This window comes from Momordica charantia (genome assembly GCF_013281855.1).
Source record: "Momordica charantia cultivar OHB3-1 chromosome 6 unlocalized genomic scaffold, Mcharantia_2.0 BLBB01000006.1, whole genome shotgun sequence".
Classification (NCBI taxonomy): domain Eukaryota; kingdom Viridiplantae; phylum Streptophyta; class Magnoliopsida; order Cucurbitales; family Cucurbitaceae; genus Momordica; species Momordica charantia.
The window spans coordinates 1,299,695-1,315,974 of NW_028275164.1; the positions used below are offsets into that span (position 1 = coordinate 1,299,695).

The window sequence follows — 16,280 nt, forward strand, 5'->3', positions numbered from 1 at the left end:
TTGTTTTTTCAATATCTTTAAAAGAGTGTCTGCACCACTCACCTCAAGTTGACAAACCTCTCTCTCTATATATATATATATTAATCAAGGTAATGCATGGAAATCAACCGTGGTGTTCACGTAACATTTTCGAGATATTTTTATTTTGGTGAAGGTTGCTACTTACAGAAAAAGAAAGGAAAATGTTTAAGGTATGCGTGGAATTTAGCTCGAGGGTATTGGGTGTTTGACATGATCTTTTGAAGATATTTAATTTACTTAAATTAAAATAGCTATTTGCTAATATCCTATGTAATCTTCTACGTATCTGATTAATACAGTTATGGAAGAAAATGAAATCTAAATGTAACCAAATGGTTGTCTATGCCTTATTTTAATGAAAGTTTGTTAATTTGTTAAGGAAAATGTTTAGAGTTTGTTAATTTTAAAAAAACCTCCCATCCATGGGGGTACACGCACGACTAACAAGGTTTATTTTTATTTTTGTTGACATAAAACAAGGTTTATTTAACATTCTACTTAAAAGAAAAGAAAATAAAAGAAAATGTTTATTTAACATTTATTCAGCAATCAGTACAAAATTCAAAATTTTGCAATCTCTGTGATTTTGGAACTGAAGGGTCCAACTCGTGGCGTTGGAAGCACGTTCTGTGTTGATTTGTTTGAGACAATTTGGATTTGATGATAAAATATCGGCTCATCCAAGGAAAGGATACAAATTCACGGGTTCATGGATTTCAATATTCGACCACTGCCAGTAGATCAAGGAACCAGCGAAGTCCAGCCGAAGTGCACGTGGGTCGGAGCCCAAGCGCCACAAGGTTGCCGATTTCCGAAGCCCCAATGCTCCGAAACTATAAACTACGAATGCCCATTGCAGCCAATTCACTGTTCACTCAACAACCACTTCATCAATTCTCGTCTCGCTCCTCTGGGTCCCCGAAAATGGCGAGTAACGAGAGCAGCAAACCAGAAAATGAAGATCAATTGAAGGCCATATTCGAGCAGAAACGGACCCTTCGATCCAGCGTTCGAAAAGCCCTCAGAGCCATGGATCCCTCCCTCAGATCCCAGGAAGGTACCAATTGCTTGCTTATCTTCGTCCATTAACTTTGCTCCGATGGAAATGTCAGTTCGAGTAACATCGTTTTGATATGATTCTGAATCAATGTTTCCCCTCTTTCATTGGCCTTTCTACTTGTTTCTTAGACAATGCGATTCAGAATATTATTTTGGAAGCTCCGTGGTTTAAATCTAGTCAGAGATTGTGTGCTTATGTTAGTTGCAGTGCCTTGAGAGAAGTTGATACGTCGAGACTGTTATCAGAGATTCTGCAACACCAACCAAAAGGTGTGTTCTTATTAGCACTTATTACATATAAGATATCTGAAATTCCAAGGGATCCATTGGGAAACTTGACGCAATCAAATTAGTAAGACTCAACAAAAGATTTTATGTTTAAAAGTTTACATTGAATAAGAAATACACACATGATAAGTATTTCAGTGAAGTTCTTTAGTTAAATTTAACTAATTAATGTGATAAAATACGAGTGATTGATTGATGTATTGGTTCCGGATGCAGAATACATATGTGGAAGTGTTGTTACTTGTGATGCTAGCAACTTCTATTTTCTCTTTTGAACAAGAAACTGGTAGTTATTGATTCTGTCATGCTTCTAGCTGAGCTTTGTTAATGTTGACATTTTGCCTTTTTTTTAAAATTTTTTTTATCTGAAGATGGTTATTCGAAGAAGATTTATGTCCCACGTGTGGAGGACAAGAACAGTCACATGCGGATGTTCAATATTTCACGTATGGATGATCTTATTGCAAACTCAATGAATATCTTAGAACCAGCTCCAGTGGACGGTGATGGAAATGAACGTGAAGATGGTAACTAGACACTCTACCCCTCGTTTCGCTCTCTCTCTCTCTCTCCCTCTCTCTCGTCTTTCATTTTCTATCAGTCCCCAGCTTAAAGAACATGCTTGTGATTTTTATGATTAATGTACAATCTACTCTATATTGCATTGGGAAAGTGATATGCACTTGACTTATATAGCACTAGCATAGAGATAGCTTCTTAAAATATAACCATTTATATTCATAACATCACTGATATATATTCTTTCATGCTTAAAAAGGAATAGTTTTTCATTAAAGAAAGAACATTACTGATATACTATCTTTTTTGGTTTGGTCTCCCCTAATGCAATTGGATGGCTTTGCAAATAACTCCAGATCATTGTCTTCTTACCACTTGGGACCAGAAATATTTTCTGTTTATCACCAGCAAAAAGCCTGGTTATTCTTTATTGTCTTCGATGGTGTCAATAGATCTATTAATGTCCAATGTGAGCCTGTTTAAAAAAGAAAAAAAAAATTCATTGTGAGCCAAAACTTAACTATCCGCGATTTGTATGTTTGATAGATTCCATAGAATCATTGCCCTCTGAATACTTGTCTTTAGTGCTTTTCTGTATTTTCTTCGAGCTTAAAGACGGGTCATGGAACTGTTATTTCATTCTTCTAATGTTTTTTGAAACCCAGAAGTCTTTAACTTATTTTGTTGAACTCCTTTTATAGCCTTGTTAAGTTTTCCTGGAAGACTCATTCTACTGATATCATATAAACCACGGCTGTTTAAGCTTAGAAATAATTGGTCTAACATAGTTGTTTATGATAGAAATGAAGAGCACAAATAAGGAAGGTGTTCAGCATACCTCGACCATTGAACTAGGCTGTACCATGACCATCTTATCTGTTATCCACATGCCAATAGAAAAACATGAAATTTTATGTCATTTTCCCCTCAGGGTGGTAGTGCTTAGCCATAAGTCGGCTTCTGCACTGCATATATTATAACAGAACTCTTTTGGTGATATCTACCAAATGTTATCGTTAACCATATTATCTCTTTTCTCTTCTTCTTTTTCTATCTTCGAATAAAAGAAATGGTTTAGCATAATCTCTCTCTGCATCTTGAATGTAACAACGCTCATATTTAAACATCCGTCTTTTGCAGTTATGCAGACAAATGACCCCATTGATTTATTCCTCTTACCAGGTGAGATTTTCATTACCTAATTGTTGATTGTTCCAGTTGATTTGTAGTTATAAGCCAACATAAAATCACTTATCAATATGTTGATGATTGCTACCAGGTCTAGCATTTGATAAATCAGGAAGGCGCCTAGGCCGAGGAGGAGGGTATGGATTTGCATTTAGCCTTTTTGAGGTTTCTTTTTGCCACTGTTATTACTGAACTTCTAACATATTTGGAGCTGATTTGTGAAATTGAAACAATCTGTATAACCTACTACGTCCTACTCCAAACTAATCTTACCCTATAATTGTTTCGAAAATAGGTACTATGATACTTTCCTAAAGAACTACCAAGAGCTTGCGAAAGTGCGGAATTGGAAGCAGCCCCTCCTTGGTATGTGTTTAAACTCTCTCTTGTAGTAGAACCTTGCCTTAGTTTCTTTTTTTGGCTTACGTTGTTCTCTGCGACCTCACTTAACTCAGTTGGCATGATTTTGCAGTTGCACTGTCCTATTCAGTGCAGATAATTGATGAAGGAGTTATACCACTCACTCCAAATGACGTTTCAGTAGATGCTCTTGTATCACCATCTGGTGAGATTCCCACCAGCTCGGCTGGACTGGACAAGTAATTTCTTTCATCCGAAAAGTCTAAGGATCGCTAGTTGTTCCAATTTTTTCTCTGGTTTCTTACTTCCTACTCGTCGTATCTTCGCAGAATAAGAGTGTGATATTAGACTCAGAGAATCAATCCTGAACGATGCCTTATTTGATGAAATCCTTGACAAGCTGGAGCTCGGAATCCTCGAAGCTGTTACATTATGCGTACGCCTTTCCCCTCTCTGCTTTTCAGATAAGGCATCACGAGGAAGTTATGGTTCCTCTAGCTTCCAACTGTGATATAACTCTGAATGACATGTAAGTTAGTTGATTTGTATACGCATGCTTTAGGCAGCATCGAGGAAACTATGATGTATTATTGACTATAAAAAGACTTTTTTTTGGTTGTTTTCAAACAAATAACTGGTCATCTGCAAATACTTTCATCATCTGGAATAAACGCGTTGGTGGTGTTCAGAAAATGAAGGTGCACTTGCTCTTAAGAGTTGTTGGTCATTTGTAGACAAAGGGGTCTTTGATGCTTATGTTTAAAAGTTCTTTAAGTTTCCTTTAGCTTTAAAGTTCAAAGTTAGTTAGTAATGCGTCGGCCTATCAGTCCTTATCCATGTTCCTGTCTGCTGGTAAAAGAGTTATTCGTTGTTGTTTGTTTCCTTTTTCTCTTATTTTTAATAAAGAAAAATATAATTATAATTATGTTCGGTGACTATTTTTCATTTTTTGTTCATGTATTTTTATTGAAAGAATACACGGAAATATGTTTGGGGATCATTTTGTTGTTTCTTATTTTCTACCCTTGTAAATTAAGAAAAAGTAAAAGTTTTATGTGTTAATTATATTTTAAAATTAAATATTCAAAATGTTTACGTTATATATATATATTTTAATGTTTGTCATGCATTTTATAAGTTAATAACGATAAAATAATACTTTTATTGAAAATGGAAACAAAAAAATAAATTTCTTGATTGTGTTTCCAAATTGTTTACACAATTTTGAAAATGTTTCTTAAATAAGAAAGGAGAAACAAGAACATTACTAAATGTACCCTATAAAATCGAGCCTAAATTTCCAACGTGGATTTGCTTATCATTGTGGTATTAAAGACATGTTGACATTTATATCGACATTTTCATGTATCAATGGGTTATACAAAGACATCGACTCGAAGAGTAAACATTTACATAATATTACATAAAAATCGACAAATTATGAAAAATATAACAAAATATCACTAATTTATATATAATATTAATATTCATTACTTTTAACTTATGTAGAAATGACAAAATGCGTATGCGTTAATTTAAATATTTTCTTACAATTTTTTTTTAATTTTTATAATTGGAAATATCAATTGATATCGATTACAATTTTTTTTTTAATTTTTATAATTGGAAATATCAATTGATATCGATATTGAGAGGTTGAAAGTATAATTTCTCATCCTCTTATTTATTGTACTAAAAAATATGTTATAAAATCGAAACTTGTCAACTTTAGACGGAGTGAGCCCGATAACTCTCTGCAGGTATATGTCTGAGGAATTATTTTCATGAAAATAGTTATTTTTAGTATTCATTTAACCGCGAATATGGTTTTTGTTGTACTTCTAAAAAGGAAGCAATGCTCCACCCTATATGTTGTGCTAAAAAATAAAATTCTCCTTTTAAAAAATTTAAAACTTTTTTTTTTTAAAAATATATAGTAAACTTCTTGCTGATATGCTTTCGGAAGGTTTTACGTTTTAAGAAAACAGTTTTTAAATCTTAATCAATTTTATTTTTTCTAAATCAGATTTTCAGAAACTATTGTTTACTTAATTTTGTTTTCAATATTGTTTACTTCGTAATTAATTCATAAAGTTGACTTGTATTTTATTATGTTTTAAAAATTGTAGGGATTTCTAGATGAACTCGTCACAGAGGGAGAGTTCTTTACGTAGGAACACAATGTTGATTAAATATCATGTGTACATTAATATATAAAATTTATAATATGTTTGATTGGCGTGTCTTTGTAACTAAACTTGGTATAATTCTTGGTGGTGCATAAAAACGAAGATGATCCATTGCCACAAAATTGACTGATTAAATGTGTAATCAATATCAAATTAACAACATATCCTTTGAATTGTTTGTTTATAAGTTTGTTATAATTATTTTATATAGTTTTTAACCCATATGACAATATTTAATTTTTCTCATTCATGAACCAATTGGCAGCTTAATTTCAAGCTTGATAGTAACATATATGTGAATTTAATCACCTTGACCTGGCCTCTGGGGACCTCTGCCAATGAAATTGCTTATCAAGCTAATGAATGACCATGTCATGAGTGGTTGGCCTGTTGAATTAGCAAAAAGGGGAGGGAAAAATTTTGATTTTCTTCTTAAATAAAAAATACAAACTTGGACAAGAGATGTAAAAAAGTTGGGATTTAACTGGGTCAATCCGTAAAGCTCCCCACCTACTTCCTTAAAATTTAGTTTCTTTCTCCAGAAAAATGGAAAACTTGGCTTTATGTCTCCAAACCCAACTAACCTTCACAATTTTTCTGGATTAAGACTTTGATAATCTTGATTTTTAGCTTTTATTATTTGTAAAGTCAGCTTAAGGAGGCTCCCAGACAGATTAGTTTTGTCTATATCATAATAATTTTTCCATTGACATGTTGCTTGAGGAAAAAGAGTTGAAGATGTCAGCTAATCCAGGAGGAGGAGTATTTAAGAGGACTCTGTACTGCTCTTAAACCACCTTCATTAGCAAGCTTGAGCTAACCAGACAAAACTGCTTGGCCACCATGATTGCTTTCACAAGCTTACCTTTGAACATGCTTGGTTGCTTCATTATATTGCTGCTTCTTCCTTCTCTTTGTTTGTCAGCTGACCCCGATCCGTTGCAGGACTTCTGCGTTCGTGATTTAAATGCGACCATATCAGTCAATGGTTTCCCTTGCAAGCCAGTATCAGATGTTACTTCGGATGATTTCTTCTTTGATGGATTGATCAAAGAGCCTGACACAAATAATGCCTTCGGTTTCGGGGCCACACAAGGAAACGTTCTCGCATTTCCAGGACTCAATACACTCGGGCTATCCATGAACCGTGTCGACTTTGCTCCTGGAGGAGTAAATGCACCTCACTCGCATCCTCGTGCCTCTGAAAGCGGCGTCATTATTAAGGGGAAAGTTCTTGTTGGGTTTGTGACAACAGATGGTGTGTATCATTACAAGGTTTTGACTGCAGGGCAGATGTTTATCATTCCCAGAGGACTTGTTCATCTCCAGTATAATGTTGGAAGCAGCAAAGCAACTCTGCTCACAGCTTTCAACAGTCAGTTACCGGGGGTTGTGGTTGCATCTCGAACTTTGTTTGCTTCGAATCCTTCGATCCCTGTCGAAATTTTGAGCAAAGCTTTCCAAGTCGATGAAGGTGTTATCAACACCATAAAGTCCAAGTTTGCTTAGTTTCATTCTCTGGTTCTGTTCTTTTCTTCCTTGTCATTATGTTTGCACTTGCACAATAATCTCATTCACAGTCCTGTTATGTGAGTGAATGAGCTCTACTGCTAGAAGGAAGGCATGTGATAATATTTTATATTCTTCATTTATTGTTGATACTCTCTCTTCTTTCTGTTGTTCCATGAAATGTCAAGATATTACAACAGATGTTAAATAATCAAATAATCTAATTTATTTGCTCATTCATCAAGTTTATTCATGGCAGCAAATAAAATATCTTGTTGTTTTATTTAGAGAAAGTTCTCGACTGTCTGTGTCTTGTATGAAACTATGCTCAAACCGCACTGATCATAGTTACGATTAAACAGAACTTCCCAATTTTTTGTTGTGTACAAAAAGTCTGCAAAATAATGTGAAAAAAATGGAAACTGTATGAATTTAAAGAAACCAGAATTCTTCTGTTACTCAATTTAAGAGCAGTAAGGGAAGCTTAGTATGTTCTCTCCAGTACAACTGCAGTACACATTACTAGTTAGTAAGACACAAATTGGAAGTAGGTTCAGTTTCTGCAGATAATACAAGTATTTGATACCAAATGATCAAACGTATAGAATATATCTAATGAACTAAATAAGGGAGCCAAATTAATCTTGACATTTGATTATAAGATGCCTATAGAGGTCTAAGATGTTCTTTCAAAACTTCCACCAATCTGCATATGTAACCATTCAGGTTGTGCACCTTGAGTATATTCTCTTGCTGCTTGTGAACCATATAATATTCCTGCTGTATCGTATGGTTGATTGACAATCTGAAAACATCAGATGAGAGAGTTAGGAAATAAGAATCTGTTTTTTCTTCCTTTGTTTCCTGTTTGTTTATACATATAATACATGAAAGCCCAGTCTACATAATACTCGAAAATAGTTCGGAATAGTCTCCCTTTTTCTCATTTCAAAGTTTCAACAATAGTATTTGAATGTCAAAATCTAACCCACATGGAAGTTCTTCTGGAAAGTGACAAGTATTAGATGGAGTGCCAAGAACAAGAAAGCATGAGAGTTCACTAAAGCAACCATTTATTGTAGCAATTTATACCATCAACCATGACTCTCTTTAATCCCTTCTTTCTTTTCCTCCATTCATGTGGGGAATAGGAAGGAGTTTTGGAGGTCCTAAAAGGAAAAGAGATTTCAGTTTAAAACCTCTGGTACTCTTTTATCCAACCAGAAAGGTTTTGGATGAAGCAATTTTAACTAAGAGATGAAACCCTTCCACTATTTTCTACAGCATATCTCTCCATCACCAAGACTATGGTTTAGTGCAATACAAACAAAGTTGGTCAGAAGTATAACAAAGACTACTGCAATACCAACATGAAACTACACCGTGGAAACGGGCACCTAATACCTTAATTAACTAAATATATCATATGCCGTCATGCAGACAAGAAAACACCTTTAGTGGAAAAAATTTAAACGTAGAGGATATCAGACTAACAGCAAGCCAAATTCCTGTGACAGATGGCTCAACTATGTCTATTTCCTAAGTTATTTAGAAATCTAGAGGTTTGAGGGTGGTTTTATATGCCCGCTTAAATAATTTTGACACGTAAAAGGAAATGAGAATCAGACTTACATTTTTTACAGTAAAACCTTCAATGCCAGAGCTTATGTTCATCCTGGAATTCACAGCTTCAAGCTTCATGGAGAGGAACTACAAATTTGAGCAAAATATTCAAAGCTCAAATTAAATAAGGAAAAAGTTCGAAAAGGAAAAAGAAAAAAGAACACATCAATGAGAGTAAGTACCTCGACCTGCCGTTGCAATGATTGGATATAATTTATTATCTCATCGAGGACAAGTGCTTTTCCAATAACCTAATGGGTAGAAAGTATGCATACATTTGCAAGGAAGATATCAATGAAAATAAGTTATAATTTGAACTTGATTTTTCAATATGATTGCATCCAAACTCATCATTTGTAGCCGCAATTCAAATAGCTTGAAGAAAATTGCAAAATCCACCCTGAACTATTAGGATAATCACAATTTAATCTCTAGATTTCTATTTGATCAATTTGATCCTTAAACATGAATGATTGTTGCGATGTAGTATGTCTTCTTCCTGGGGTTAGATAAATGTAATTTCATAGTTAGAGAACTTTGCTCTCGTCTTTTACTTCTCTTAATTTTATTAGCTACTCCCGACCTATTCTCTTTGTTTTCTCCATCTAAATCCTTAAATTTAATTTTAGCTTTGGTCAAGGACTGGAAGTAAGAGAGAAAATGAGTTTGGGGGGTATACAGACCATAAATCTCTCTTCTTCTTGCACAGTTTGGGTCGTAGGAAGAATGAAGGATGTAACAGATTTAAAGGAGAGCTTATTGGATATAATGGTGGGGGCTATATTACAACTATCCTTCATGTTTAGGAGTAAAATTGATCAATCCCTCCACTCTCTCACTTCTACATCTTACATCTATTAAATTTATCATTTTTTTTTTCTGTTGTGGAACTGCAAACTGAGAGAGAAGGGGAGAGAAAGAGAAGTCCTCTTTGTCACATAAGCTCCTTCAATAAGTTTTCGGGTGTTTAACAGTAGAAATGGCAGGAGCTAAATTCCAATAATTGTTCATCTTTAAAATTGATCAAATTAAAAGTTCGAAACTAAATTGCACCTACTCTATCTAGTTTAGGTTGTTTTTGCAATTTCTCTTGATAGTTGCTTGCAGAAAAAATAACAGATAAAGAGTACCTTGTTACAACCTGGAACCAAGTCCTGCAAAATTTTCATCCTCTCACTGATCTTCTCTCTTCTTGCCTGCACAAATGGGTATAGTAAGACAAACAGGCAGCAATTAAGAGGAAGTAGGAAGGCATAATGGACAGATGAACAATCCAAATCTCCACCAGAAACTTGAAGCTGTTAGTCAGAATGCTAAGAACCGTGGCTGATAAATGATTGAGATATTCAAATCTCCAATAACTGAGAAAAGTGCATTACTCTTTCTGCTAAACTATGACTATCAGTAGCTTGGCCCCTTCTTGCTCTCACATGGATGTAATCTTTTGGTGGTTCAGAAGGTTTCGGGCTTTGATCGATCGGTTTTTTACTATCCGCCGAGATAGGTTCTACTTCAGCTTTTAAACCACCATTTTCATCTCTGGATTCCAATACTTTCATCCGTTTACCATTTGAGTTACTCTGTACGAAATGAGAAGTACAACATCAAGTGGCGATCAGTACCTCAATTTACCAGGTATGCAAAGTCAATATAAGGTAAATTCATTAAATATGCAAGACTAAGTGCTTTAATGTAGTTAGACAGCATCTAAACATATGATCAGCCGTCCAAGTTTTGAAAACCTGCATACATTATTATTAGGGGACTATCTTGGTAGTTAGTCTTTGCACAGAGCAATGATAAAAATGGGTAATCAAGATTCGCAGCTGTTTTCTCTTCCTTGGAACCTCCTCCCATTCAAAAAGAGAGAAAGAATTTCACCTTTTAAAAGTGAAAACCGAACTCACACTGTACAAATTGGACCAATGTGATTTTTGTTTCTTTATATCCGAAATAGACCAAAACTGAGTCAACGTAGCCAAATTGAGAGCAAAAGGATCGAGGAATAAAACCAAGTACAGAAAAAAAAAAAAATCTAAAACCAACCAATTGATTAGCACTGCTGGTGGAAACCATTTTGGAAGACTCGTCCTCCGAGCTCACGTCCTTCCTCTTCCTCCCACCGCCGACACTCTGCTCCGTCACCGTCGATTCCTCCATTGACCCGTCGCGATTGGTGGAAGTCTCGAGAAACCCACCAAGATTGTGACCCAAACTACCCATCCGGAGCCCCAATGCACTTCCGGCTTGCTCCCCGACGAAAGGCCAAATCGCGGCCAAGCTGTAGGCAGATGGGTTCGCAGCGGAGAAGGACGATTCATTTACAAGTGGAGGATCCATTTCCGGCGACCGGAGTCCCACAGAAGCAGGAATTGGGTAGGGATCAGAATCCGATTACAAATGTGGGAACCCAGAGAGAAGGGAGAGGCTTGAGTTTGAGCTATGGGTGCGGAGTTACCAAATTCGAGTGGAAGGTTTAGGTAGCTGAGAGGTTATTTATGAAGGTGTTTGGGGGTGGGAAGGGGGTAGCCTTTTCAGCAGCAGTGGAGAACAGAACACTGTGCTCTCTCTATCAATAACCTGTAATTTTTGACCCAACGAAGAGTGAAAAGATGGAAGCTTTATGAGGCCAAAAACGATTAGACAACCAAACCACCCTTTCATCTCACTACTTTCACATTTTTCTTGTAACAATTTTTTATAAAATAAATATTACAACCAGAAATATAATCAACCATTTTAGGTTGGGATCCGGCTGACAACCATCTTAATTGGAATATATACCATGAGTTCCGAGTGTTACAATTGAATGTTTGAATTTCTTCTCGTCAAACAATGGATAATGCACCTATTATCTTTTTTTAAGAGGGTAGTTTAGAGGATTGAGAAATCTTTAGAGACTATTTATTTTTTAGAAAGGTAGACGTTGATATCTACAGGTGTTTGTTTGAAATTTTATGTCTGTCGTCCTCAGAAAGTCACTTTTATTTTGTAGGAAATTTTTTTAGAATGTTCGGAAATATTTGGATTTATTTTATTGGAGATGTGCTAAATTTAAATAATGTTTTAAAAATGTCCGAATATTCATATAATTTATACATTTATTTAAATGGTTAGATTCCCATTAGACAAACAGTCGTTTTTAATTGTGGAGGTGGGATGCAGCGGAAAATTGGCATGTGAGTTAGGATCAAAATTTCTTGACTCTTTGCCTAAAATGTGTTTGTGTTCGTGATTGAGCCTTGACGATTAAGATCTAGGAAGTAAAGAAGTCCCATGGGTACGCAAATGTCTCGCCACGTGAACCTGGAGTCCGTGGAAAAAAAAAAGATTTAGCTCACATTTTTTTTTTCCAAATCATTACATTTAAACATTAACTAGAAGTCCTAATTACTTAAAGTGAATCCTTATCAGATAAATGAATATTAGTGAGAACAACACATTTCTTAAATATCATAGGAATACTTGTAAAAGAAATCATAGGAGTAGACTAATAAAGATAAACTAAGTAGGAAAATGAACGGGTGATCACTCATTGTATGGATGTGTATGGTCAAGATCTTTTCAATTTAGAATATCTAGAGTTGTAAGACAACATAGTAGGTCGACGTCAAAGATGTTCAAGACGAGAAATTATAAAATCTCCATAAAAAAGAAATTGCGTCTTGAACTAAAATAAGTGATATGTACCTTATTTGAGTCAAGTGTTGCGAGGACATGAATTCCGTGCTTCTTATCTAGGCGCTGAGAGAGAGCTTTCAAGTCTGAGAAATATCCATCGCGGCCTAACTTAGATTATAGAGAGAATGAAGTTAAGGGCACTGTCAAAGGCCTAACTTGGTTAGCACATAAATGAATATTGAGCCAAGCAGAAGTAAATGATACCCAGAAAGGGTGTTTTCAGAATGCCTTACCAAGCTTTATTACCCCACTTCCCTTTTCCAGCTTCATTACCCTCTCTTTTTTTGCTCTTGAGAGTGACCAATTCCTCTCTTTCCCCTTCTTTTCCTTCTGCAAAACGTGTTTATTCTCACTTCTTTTACCCTTCTTTTTCTTTCTTTTTACCAAAAAATCCCTTCTCTAGCCCAAGGCTGGATTCTCGAGTGGTAGCTCGAGTTTTTATGGTTTCAAATGAATTCTGTTGTTTGTTATCATGATTTGAAATCGTAGGTCAAATTTTTATGACTAAAACGATCGAATTTTGCAAGATTTCATAGGATGTAATTTAAGTAAAATTATTAATTATTTACGTATGTAGGGTTCGAGCAATTATGGCTTTCGTCAAAGGAGTGAGGAATTAGAACGAAGCTTGAATACTGATGGCCACAATTCTTAGCTGTTATCGATCTCCAAGATGTCTTTGATTGAATCTTCACACCCGATCCATCGTCTGAAGTTCCTACATACACTCTCGAAAATTGAAACAGTCAGTTTCACGGTGTGTGTGATTGGCGAGTCTGTCGTTTCCATGGTTTCCCTTAATCCTATCTTATTTTAACTTTTAAGTAATAAATTAAGATTAAAACCTTATATCATTATTTTTTCCTCCTTTTTAAGTGAATATCCAAATAAAGACATAAACGAGATATTTTCAAATTGCATAATCTAAAATCATTTCTTGAACTTCCTTAATAAGAGACTGAGTTATTGTCTGGTATCGAGATGAACCTATTGGCTTGGATAATTGAATAGAGTTATATTTACGTTAGTCATAGTTAAAAGAAATATAGCTTCATAGTCAACAATAACAATGAATAACGGAATAAAGAGGGGTCTTTGATATATCACAATAATTGGCAAGTGTCTCAATCAACTTAAAATCGAACTATTTGGCAACCTTGTGAAAATAGTAATACAAGTGAAAGGTGTTGATATTGAAAGTGGCTTTATAAGGGTTTTAAGTAAAAATGGTAAAAGTTCATTTTTAGGTAAAGTTTCCAAATAAAGCAAAATCATTATCATTCCAAATTAGATAATAATAGACTTTAAAATTTAGACCAAAGTCAGAAAGTTGGTTTTGCACTTGTTTTCTATTAGGAAACTTCCAATTTAATGTTATAAAAATAAACGCAAGCTTTTTATTCATTAGTGATCTTTCCCCATCAAACTTGTGTTGTCTGCTACTTGTCACTCTATTTTCATCTTACAATATTCCCAACAAATTCCAAACACCAACCATTTTTTGGTATCTTCAGGCCCAGCCCATGTTAGGCCCACCTTCACTTTTAAATTGGGTTCAGTAGTAACTGTATGGCCCAGAAGTCCAGCCCAATTCCAATATTTAGGCTGTTTAGAAGTGTTTTTTTGAAAACCCTTCAATATATATATATAGACATTTTACTTTTTTTTCTTAGAAAACTATTTTTATTTTTTATTTCTGAATTTTAATCTAAACTTTCAACATCATGTAATTAAATCATGAATTTAAACAAGTGATGAAATCAATTATTTTTAAAAAATAAAACATAGAAGAAGTTTAAACTATTTTAGACCCCGTTTACTTACTAGTAAATTAGGATAATAAGGTCAGCATGAGCATAACTCAAACGATAATTGACATATACTCTTCTCCTCGAAGTCGGAGGTTTAGAGTCAGAATGTTATTTTCTTTATGCTGTTTATTACAAATTCTAATATTTTATAATGAAATTATATTAACTAATAAAATTTGTATAACTTTTCATTAAAAGAAAATTTGTTAATAGTATAAATAAATAAAGAGAGTAAAATTATAAAATAAGTAATTATAAATTTATAGGTCTCATTAACAAAAGAGAGAAAGAATAAAAATGGTAAAGTAGTTATTGAAAAGATCTACAATCCACAGGAAATGCGAATGAAATAAAATTACCCTTTTTAAAGAGAGTGACTCCTAAGTTTGAGATAAACGCCGTTAAATTCTAACGAAGAAAATGAATATTTTTGATCATAGTCTTTCATTCCTTGGAAGAAATTTGAAAATGGTTAGGTTTGGGAGTGAGGAGCAGGAAGGTAAGGGGTGAGTCAGGGTCCTTGGGTGGGCCGTGGGCATAAACATAGGAATTAGGATAGGGTGAATAATTGGAGGGTACCCTATGCCTTATTATTATTATTTTTTTTACTACGAGAATTCGATACGAGAATTAGAATTTGTTGGAGGTGAATGCTCAACTTACACGTGACGTGTTATGGTTGGATGTTCAACGATACACGTGTCACCCCTCGTCAGTGTGTACTTACCTCGGTCATGTTTTCTCATGCCGAGCCGACCTTATTTAACGGTCGAGCCGACCAAATGCATTACTTGGACCACTTCGACTCAGCCTGTTCACCGATAGACTCCGTGACATCACGCCGTACTTCACGACAATCTTAAAGAGCCATTGAGGCATTGTCGGGAATGTTGTCGGGGACTTTACCTGTAAATAGAACCATTCCACTCCGTTTCAAGGTACACGATTAATCCAATTCTATTTTGCAGGTCTTCTGCATGACATCTGGAGCTCTCTGTTCACCTCGTCCTAGCCAATCCGAAGTTTGCGGACTTGGTCGACTTCTTATCTAACTAATATTTTGATCACACATATGTACCTTAATTAATTGATATATATTCAAGTTTGCGGGTCCCAATACCTATTCCCTAGGAATAGTAACAATCAAAATTCAAAACTTACTATTCCCACAACCTAGAGGTTGTAGGGTGCTCTCTTCCTTTTCAATTTTCAGTATCATTGACTGTTGCTTTGGAATCTTCTTTCAAACATATTATTTACCAATTACAATCACTCTTCTTCTTTTAGGAAAAAAAATGGTTATATAATAGTTAAATTATAATCTATAAGATCTTTTAGTAGTGTCTCCTTAGACCATGTTCTAAAACAAAAATGTCTAATTCTAGTTATAAACTTTTAAAATGATGTCTATTTGAATCTATATCTAAAAAAGTTGAATATTGGATACTCGTGAACTAAAAAGATATAAAAAAAAACAAGCTCAAGAGGCATGCACATTAAAATAAAAAAAATTATTAAATACAAATTAAAGTTTGAATCTATTATAAATTTGTATTATAAAAAGAAAAGAAGCTATTTTCAAATGAGCTCCCAAATAACCAATTTTGAAAACAGATTACATTTTTTCTTAACAAGCATAAAAAAAACATGTTTTTGAGAAGAAAACAAAAGCAATTCCAAAAAAAGAAAAAAAAAGTCTTATCATCTGCTGCACACCCTTGTGTCCTAATTCTGAATAAGAGAATATAAATCCAAAACCCCAATATTAATGAGGTGGGCCTTCCCCTATGCAATCATTTTCGTCTGAAAATGAAAGTGAACATGAATCTCATCTGCTTCAGCTCAGCCATGGCCATGCCCTTCCATCCTCTGTTTCACCCATAGCTTTTCTCTTCTCATCAAATCAAATGTGCAGGTAGGTTTTTAAGCAACCATCGCCAAACAAGCTTCGAACTCGAAATATGAACATCAATGGCGGAATTTTAAGCAGACAAAAGAAAAAGAAGATGGAGGTTAGAGAAAGATAGAGGAA

At 34.7% G+C, this 16,280-nt stretch overlaps 3 protein-coding genes across 5 annotated transcripts; 2 read left to right on the forward strand and 1 right to left on the reverse strand.

The window, feature by feature from the left end:
- Positions 1 to 590: 590 nt before the first annotated feature.
- On the forward strand, positions 591 to 4,149 carry 5-FCL (5-formyltetrahydrofolate cycloligase). 3 transcript variants are annotated; one of them, XM_022279801.2, is made up of 8 exons: positions 593 to 1,078; positions 1,210 to 1,350; positions 1,740 to 1,895; positions 3,028 to 3,069; positions 3,167 to 3,212; positions 3,371 to 3,441; positions 3,548 to 3,640; positions 3,765 to 4,149. In XM_022279801.2, exons 1-8 carry the CDS (start codon positions 682 to 684, stop codon positions 3,767 to 3,769), a joined length of 951 nt encoding a protein of 316 aa, XP_022135493.1. In that variant the 5' UTR covers positions 593 to 681; the 3' UTR covers positions 3,770 to 4,149. The 3 variants fall into 3 exon arrangements, 2 of the variants coding, with proteins under 2 accessions (XP_022135493.1, XP_022135492.1); XM_022279800.2 differs by having other exon boundaries at positions 595 to 1,078; positions 3,548 to 3,674; XR_015791211.1 differs by lacking the exon at positions 3,765 to 4,149 and having other exon boundaries at positions 591 to 1,078; positions 3,167 to 3,240; positions 3,548 to 3,674.
- Positions 4,150 to 5,959: 1,810 nt separating this feature from the next.
- Positions 5,960 to 7,369, forward strand: LOC111007185 (germin-like protein subfamily T member 2). The gene has a single exon (XM_022279451.2). It carries the CDS (start codon positions 6,468 to 6,470, stop codon positions 7,131 to 7,133), a length of 666 nt encoding a protein of 221 aa, XP_022135143.1. The 5' UTR covers positions 5,960 to 6,467; the 3' UTR covers positions 7,134 to 7,369.
- Positions 7,370 to 7,540: 171 nt separating this feature from the next.
- Positions 7,541 to 11,367, reverse strand: LOC111007184 (basic helix-loop-helix (bHLH) DNA-binding superfamily protein). The gene is made up of 6 exons (XM_022279450.2): positions 10,803 to 11,367; positions 10,136 to 10,336; positions 9,887 to 9,952; positions 8,939 to 9,007; positions 8,766 to 8,843; positions 7,541 to 7,938 (listed from the first exon to the last, which is right to left on the reverse strand). The coding sequence occupies exons 1-6, from the start codon at positions 11,094 to 11,096 to the stop codon at positions 7,810 to 7,812; spliced, it is 837 nt and encodes a 278-aa protein (XP_022135142.1). The 5' UTR covers positions 11,097 to 11,367; the 3' UTR covers positions 7,541 to 7,809.
- Between the last annotated feature and the right edge of the window lie 4,913 nt (positions 11,368 to 16,280).

Excerpts from the sequence above, each read along its gene's own strand:
- LOC111007185 (XM_022279451.2), top strand. The coding sequence starts at position 6,468 with ATGATTGCTTTCACAAGCTTACCTTTGAACATGCTTGGTTGCTTCATT.
- LOC111007184 (XM_022279450.2), bottom strand. The coding sequence starts at position 11,096 with ATGGATCCTCCACTTGTAAATGAATCGTCCTTCTCCGCTGCGAACCCA. Across the intron at positions 9,953-10,135 it reads GTCATAGTTTAGCAGAAAGA|GCAAGAAGAGAGAAGATCAG; the intron begins GTAATGCACTTT and ends CCATTTGTGCAG. Across the intron at positions 9,008-9,886 it reads TGGTTCCAGGTTGTAACAAG|GTTATTGGAAAAGCACTTGT; the intron begins GTACTCTTTATC and ends TCTACCCATTAG.
- 5-FCL (XM_022279800.2), top strand. The coding sequence starts at position 682 with ATGATAAAATATCGGCTCATCCAAGGAAAGGATACAAATTCACGGGTT. Across the intron at positions 1,079-1,209 it reads CTCCCTCAGATCCCAGGAAG|ACAATGCGATTCAGAATATT; the intron begins GTACCAATTGCT and ends CTTGTTTCTTAG. Across the intron at positions 3,070-3,166 it reads TGATTTATTCCTCTTACCAG|GTCTAGCATTTGATAAATCA; the intron begins GTGAGATTTTCA and ends GATTGCTACCAG.